Consider the following 7,640-nt stretch of genomic DNA (forward strand, 5'->3'; position numbering starts at 1 on the left):
CAAGACGCCGTTCATTGCCTTTTATAGTCGGCCAACACTCAGAACCATAAAGAGTGACTGGACGGACGACATTGCGGTAAATTTTCGATTTGAGACGTTCGTTGATACGTCGATCACAAAGAGCACCAGTTGTGGAACGCCACTTCATCTAGGTTGCGTTAATGCGTGAAGCAATTTCATAATGCAGTTCTCCATTGGCTGATAGCGTTGACCTGAGGTATTTAAATCGTTCAGTTCTGGGCAGATCACTGTCGCTGATAAGAAGAGAAATGTATTGACGTCTGTATCGGGCATCGTGGTGTTCATGCGGTGACTGTCCAGAAAACCGTGGAGCTCAAGACACAGCCAAATGTTGTGTCCAACTTTGAGCTGGCGATTGAGGCTTATGTCCTGCCGAATGAAGATATGATCGAAAACGGATGGATGAGGGAGCTACAACTTGCAGACCCGAAATATAACGTTAAGGCAGGCATTGATCTGGTACTGGGATCTGAAGTGTTTGAAGAGATAGTGGAGCCAAAAATAAAGAAACGAGATCCATTGATGGCCCAAAAGGCGAAATTAGGCTGGGTTCTCTCGGGCAAAGTCCCCATCGAGTCACCTGAAGTCACGACACTGATATCTAATATATCAACAACGGAGTTCCATACGGTATTCCAACGATTCTTCGAAACAGAGGCAGATCAGGATGATGTAGCGGTTGGGAACGATTGCGAGATGATTTACGAAAGCACGGTCCAGCGCGAGGCAAATGGAAGATACGTGGACACGTTACCATTCAAGAACGACCCTAAGGTAGTGCCACGAGGGAATTCAAGGAACAGGGCATTAATGCGTCTAAAACAACTGGAAAAACGACTCGAGAAGGATGTTGAATTAAAGGAAGATTATTACCGGGCGATGCAAGAGTACATTGACCGTGGTCACTTGCTGGAGAAGGCAGAGACGTGTACTACCTTCCGCATCATCCTGTAGCTAAGCTGGAAAAGTTCGTACAGTTACAGTGCAGTATCACGGCGCGCAAAAGAAGCAAGTTGGAATAGTGAATTTATGCCTTTTACCAATAGAGGCGCCAGAAGAACCTGAACCTGAATCGAGCCGATCGAGATCAACAAGCACCAAACCACAGGATCCAGAAGAAACAGAAAAACCTCCGGGAAAACTCCTTCCATCGAGAAAACGAAAACAGGCAGAGCGAAAGCAGGCACTGACAAGGTTGACGACTGCAAGGCACAGTGTGAATTTGGCGGTATCCACAGTAGGGGTAAAATGACCGAAAAAGTCACGAATCACGCCATGGACATGGGCACGCACGATCTTGAATACAATGATTCTGTTCCTCATGTTTGGAAAAATACTCTCTCAGAGTTTTTCCATCAAGGACTACGAAATTTGGAGGCTGCACTCTGGGTACCACATAGAGAAACTAGGTCAGTCCAGAATAGTTCGGGGAAGCTTGAAAATAGAAGTCGACTTTTCTATCAACCGAACATTAAAGGAGCGACAGGATGTGCAAGGAGTATTGAACCAGACGCAAAAAATGTGGGAGCATGTAGGAAAATTGGCACCAACGACGCATTGCAATACACTGTTGAGGCACCTCCTATTCAAATGTAGGGACATTATTCGGAAAATTGACGAAGTCCTCGACGTTCCGGCAAGGAAGAGAATTAAAAGAGGACTACCCGGGAAGATGTTATCGGCAGTTTTTGGAGTCAATGATGAGGTCTACGAGGACATCGACTCTCTAAAACACGATCAGCTTACTACTCTACAGACAATGACTCAACAAAACGTCCTACTTAATGCTCGAATAGAGGCGTATAATTCGGCTGAATCCAACAAAATCGCGGAATTCTACGAAAAACTAGACGAGGTGATCAAGTCAGCAAACAGCATGAGCAGGTAGTTCGCCAAAGTGGATGTCGGAAGCCTGAGTGTACAAATCGTATCCACATATCTCACAGCCATCGACTACTACGACGAAGTGGACACGAAATATACCAGAATAGGGGCTGCTTTGTACGGTCGAGGAGATATACTGGGGCTCCTGAATGCTGATGATCTGACCAACACAATCGAGGTAGTGCTAGGAAAAATTGGCCATTTCTACGAGATACCACGAATTCCAGAGAAGCGTATGTCCATACAGAAGGATCACGGTTTTCGGATAATTTTATATCATCGGTAAGCACGAATATGACATGCTTCATGTAACAGCGATACCCCAGGCGATAGAGGATGGATACTAGTTGGTCCCACGAGTAGAGGTCGCCATAATTGCAGTAAACTTCAATCAAGAAAATTATGTCGAGCTTGATGCAAAGGAATTTGCGGCGTACCATTTGTGGGAGAATAATTTCCTCTGCTCACCGAAGTATACAAAAGATATAAATCTAATTGCAAACTGTATGGTCGACACGATCTACGAGAGGCCGAATAAACCGACTTGCCCGGTGGACAACATCACCAATGAGCAAACATCGTGGAAGGAACTAATGGCGCTGAATAGATCGTTATACGTAAGCAACAAACCAACCACAGCATCGATAACGGACAAAGAGACGAAGTATCCTTGGAAGGAGTTGGCATATTACACACACGTGATACTTGTCTAATTCAGGCAAATGGCATGTTGTTTCGGTCAACTCTGGCTGAAACAAGGAAGGTTACGGGGATTCTAACTAAGGTAATCTTACCAGGAAATTTTACTCGGCTGAACCATTCCCGGCCAAATTTTCTAGTTATCGCGAGAATTGGTCATCAAGTGTTCAACAAACCTGTCGAACTGACTACAAATATAATTTCCACCGAGAATTACAACCGAGTACATCACCACATGACTCTTATCTTCGGGGCTATGGCAATTTTCCTTGCATCATTGACCATGGAGATCACACAGTCAGAAGAAGCGGGTGTCATCCTGGTTTCTACACCGGCGCCAACAACCGGGAACTCAAGGTAATCCGGCACAAGTAGATGAGGAGATTCCGATTTATTTTATTTTATTTTTGTTTTACTGAGGATAGTACAGAGTATGTTGCGTCAAACCCTCCTCCTTTACCTGAGCTTGGGACCAGCATACTATGTTAATGGCATGGCGGAGTTGGTCCTTATGGAGAACCATAAACCGGGAGATTCACAAGTGTGTGTGTATGGTGAGGGAGAAGCTACAGCTTCTTAGCACTCAGGCCGTATTGGCCCATTGTACTCGCCATCCCCCGTCTAACGGAATATTCCGGATTCGTTAACGTATCGCAGGATTTCCATTAGTGGATGTGATGCTACCCGTCGCAATTGGAGAACATCGGCATCTGATGCCTGATTCGTCCATAGGCGGGGAATTCACATAGGAAATGCCCCGTGGATTCCGCTTCCTCATTACAGGAGGAACACGTATCATCTTGAGTAATTCCCATTCTGAACGTATGCCCAGCTAGTGAATTATGACCTGTCAGAATGCCCACAATACACCTGCAAGTCTTCCTGCTTTTCGACAGGATAAACTTTGCGCTACGTATGTTCGGTTCTGGCAGGAAAAGTTTGGTATGTCGAGCAGCCTTTAGGACCTGCCACCTGTCATTATGGGAAACTTGTTTCCAGTTTTTGAAAACAGTCTTAGCCAATACTACTGATACTCCAATTGCTGGCTTCGGTCTCGGCATAGGGGAGATTGACCCCTCTTTCGCTAAAGCATCCGAGATTTCATTTCCCTCTACGCCACAGTGACCAGATACCCAGAGTAGTTCCACCGTATTGAATCTAGACATACAGTTCAAACGGTTTCTGCATTCCTGAACGATTTTCGAGGTGATCAAAGGACTGCTCAATACCCTCAATGCAGCTTGGATGTCACTGCAGATTGCGATGCGCCTGCCCTTCAACCGCTCGTCAATCACCCAGTTTGCCGCACTTAGGATCGCATAAACTTGGGCTTGAAAAAAGTTTTTCACTACAGCATTGAAAGTAGTTACTGTAAATTTCTGTGAAATTCTATTCACTTTTATACCGCCGTATTACCCATTTTTTGAAGCGTACTTGAACAAGTTTCCTTGGCTGTTCCTATTTCTTAGAAGAATATCAGAACAGCGAAAACCGCAACCACGATTCCCACTAAGATGCTGGCCACAAAGCGACTTGTTCAGCGAGAGCAAAAAGATACTAAGACCCCAGGATGTGAATGCCAAAGAACGCATATATCCTGGTTTTAGTCCTTACTAATAGTAAATATAAAAAGAAATACACATAAATATTTTATTTGTAATTTAGTACGTTGGTTTTTCCTCAGCCACAGAAACACACCCCCACGTAGATATTCATACATATTTTCCGCACAGAATGTGCTACGATTCCGACTAGTAAAAATTACGATGGGATGATGAGAGCGAATATTTAGTAACATTTTCCCTGAGTTATGTTCCGTATGTTACAACAGAAATACTGGCGAATTCTCAGTCATCTATTCATCCATCTATCCATCCATCACTTTGTTACACACATACGAGTGGCTGAACGTCTCACGGAGAAAAGTGCATGCCTCGTTAACAAGGGATGTGTTCTATGTCGAAGGCAAATTACTTGTTCGCTACTCCATATTGTATTACGGATCTTTTTTCGGAATAGTAGAGCAGCTGATGCCCTGATGATACTATCCATTTTACGATTTTTTTATTATGATGGAATCAAAGTATTTCTATTATTTGCAGGCATGAAAATCTACTTTGAACTTAGTCGGAAGGTGACTTTTACTCGTGTCCTAGGGTTGAAGGATATGTGCACGGTGAAAGATGGTTGAGAGCGGTAAACAAGAGCGGTAATGTGTGAAAGAGTAATGGCGGGCTAGAAAGCATTTTTATTGGGGACTATTCACAGATTATTCTGTAGCAAATATAAGATTAGTTGTGGAACTCCCAAGTTGAGTATTTCGTGTATTACAGCATTTTCGAATCCAGGACTCTAATAAGTTCGAAACCCTTAAGTTTCCCTTATTTCCATAGTCTCAGCGTTAACATTGTCCGCTCTATTTTGGTGAAACTTTTCGATTCCGATAAAGTGACTGTTCCTCATTTTAGAACCATTAATACATCCTCTCTTAGAAAACATTTGGTTTACGCCCATGTAAGTCAAGTTTTACAAACTCCTTCAACCCCCATGCACATTGTCCAATTAAGCAAGGCCAAAAGAGAAAAACCCACCTGAACCCGCACTCAACCCGGCAAGCAATCAGTTGCAAGTCGAAAGAATGCACTCGTGACTGAAAAACTTCAATTCCATCTGATATTTTAGAATTTTTATTTAACAAGCACTCGTATCCGGCGCATCTTATGTTTCGTTACGGTTCGCCTCCATATTTCGTTCATGTCCCACTATAGAACCTCCACACATCAGATGGGGGCATACGGAGGAGGCCATCTAGTCAATGATGTTGTTGGCTACTATTATTGCGATTGTTTTTGTTGTTATTGTTTAGATATGTACACGCCACGAAGCATGGGGTAGGAAAGCTATCCATCTGAAAAGCTTTTTCTTCACTTATCTTCTCTTGTTATTATTATTTCCATATTTTGCAATGTTGTGTATGTAGATCTCTCAGGTTTGAAGAGTTAGTTATCCATAGATAAATTGGATGTCGTTGGAAATTTGACGGACAAAAAGAGGTTCTTCAGGATTTCTGGGCTTGTTCCCGAATTTGTCGTCTGATTTGATGACTAGGTCTTTTTTTTTTCATTTTAGCTTGGTCCCCTTTCGTCACTAAGCGGCGTACGTAACCGCGCTTTTCTGATCTCCTCTGCCTTTCGCAATTTACTCTGGATAGATACGACCATGGAGTTGATCGCATCCCAGTCCTCCTAACATATTAGCATTCTTCGCACCAGATTCTCTGGTACAAGCACCTCTCCTAGAGTCTTCTCTAGGTTCCTCCTTTCCTCCACAAACCTTGGAAAATGGAAAAATACATGCTCTGGGTCCTCTGGGACTCCATCTCAGTTTGGACAGTCGGGTGAGGTATCCAGTTTAAACCTGAACAGGTACTGGCGATATTCTCCATGCCCCGTGAGAAACTGAGTAAGATTATAATTAATCTCACCCTCCAATCACTCCTTGATGGCAGGGATGAGCCTGTGTGTCCACCGACCCTTTCCCGAGCGTTCCCAACGCTCTTGCCATCTATTTAGCGATCTCTGCCTTTCGGCGTTCTTCGTCTGCGATAAAGGAGAGATAGACTTCGCATCATATACATTCGTCATCTCATCTGCCAAGATGTCAATGGGCATCATTCCAGAAATGACGAATGCTGCATCATCTGAGACAATCCTGAATGCCGAGCACACTCTTAGGACTGTTCTTCTGTAGACCGAACCCAGTTTGTTACCGTTAGATGTAACCTGCAATGCCTTTCCCCAAACTGGAGCTGCATAGAGCAGGATCGAACTCACTATAAGCAACCTGGAAGCATGCCGTGGCCCTCCCACGTTCGGCATCATTCTTGGCAGGGCCACAGTCGCAGTGGATGCTTTGTCATAGACATACTGCACGTGTGCCTTATAGCTAAGCTTCCCATCTATCATCACTCCCAAGTATTTGATGGCAGGCTTAGAAGTGACGATATGATTCCCAATTTGGATACGGGCAATAATTCTTTTACGGCGCTTGGTGATAAGGACCGCTTCCGTTTTTTCCTCCGCAAGTGTCAGACCAGAACTCTCAAGCCAATCCTTAACAGCACTGATCGCTTCGCATGAGTATAACTCAGCATCCTCCAGATGCTTTGCGACAACAACCAGCGCTATATCATCGCCGTAGCCCACCACCGTGGCTTCCTCCGGGGAAGATTAAGAACATCGTTGTACATGATGTTCCACAGCAGTGGGCCCAGTACGGAGCACTGTGGGACACCTACGGAGACAACGTACTCTTGGATCCGTCATCGGTGTCATACCAAAGCCTCCGTTTTTATAAGTAGCTGTTGACAATAGCTGCAAGATAAGCGGGAACACCAATCTTCGCCAGAGATTCCCGTATGATGACTAGGTCTGGCTGCCGTACTAGAAGGCACTGAGTCGCAACCGCTAATATAGGGGTTTGGATTAGGGGCCACAATGACTAGAAGCATGGCTGCGTGTACTCCAGGTATTTTGCTACAACCGCGGGTGGCAACCGCTTCAACAGGTTCGTGCAGGCAGCGGATGAAGTAGGCTGAAGGAAATAACCCCTTTATTATCCACTCCTACTACAAAATAACGTAGGGGGCGGGTATAACATCTTACCACCCCTTGTTGCACCAGAGATTCGTCGAGCGTTTCCCGCAATTCGTACACGCGACTGTGTGACCAGTCGCAGACTTACCGCTTCATTACTCGCGGTGATAGAAATCGGCCAATCAGGAAGGAACGTCTTCGACTTGGGGTTATCGGGGAAACTGGCAATCAAGAGTCGATGGGGCAGAGATGCCGGCATAAGCAACACCACGCCGTCCTGCTGGCAACAGTTTCAGTGCTCGGCGAAGTAATCTTCTTCACCGTCCCGCTCAAGTCTCTGCTGAGCTTCGGTACGAATTCCAAAGAGCATGTAAAGGATCCTCGGAAATAAATTCATTGCATAAACCAGGTATTTCCAGGCCCTATGCATCTTCGGCTACT

The 7,640-nt window shown here is 44.9% G+C and overlaps 1 protein-coding gene across 1 annotated transcript; it reads left to right on the forward strand.

Moving 5' to 3' along the window:
* Positions 1–405: 405 nt before the first annotated feature.
* LOC119653434 lies at positions 406–975 on the forward strand. The gene has a single exon (XM_038058015.1). It carries the CDS (start codon positions 406–408, stop codon positions 973–975), a length of 570 nt encoding a protein of 189 aa, XP_037913943.1.
* Positions 976–7,640: the final 6,665 nt, after the last annotated feature.

Source organism: Hermetia illucens, chromosome 4, assembly GCF_905115235.1.
Source record: "Hermetia illucens chromosome 4, iHerIll2.2.curated.20191125, whole genome shotgun sequence".
Lineage (NCBI taxonomy): Eukaryota > Metazoa > Arthropoda > Insecta > Diptera > Stratiomyidae > Hermetia > Hermetia illucens.

Coding starts and splice junctions, on each gene's coding strand:
- LOC119653434 (XM_038058015.1), top strand. CDS start 406: ATGATCGAAAACGGATGGATGAGGGAGCTACAACTTGCAGACCCGAAA.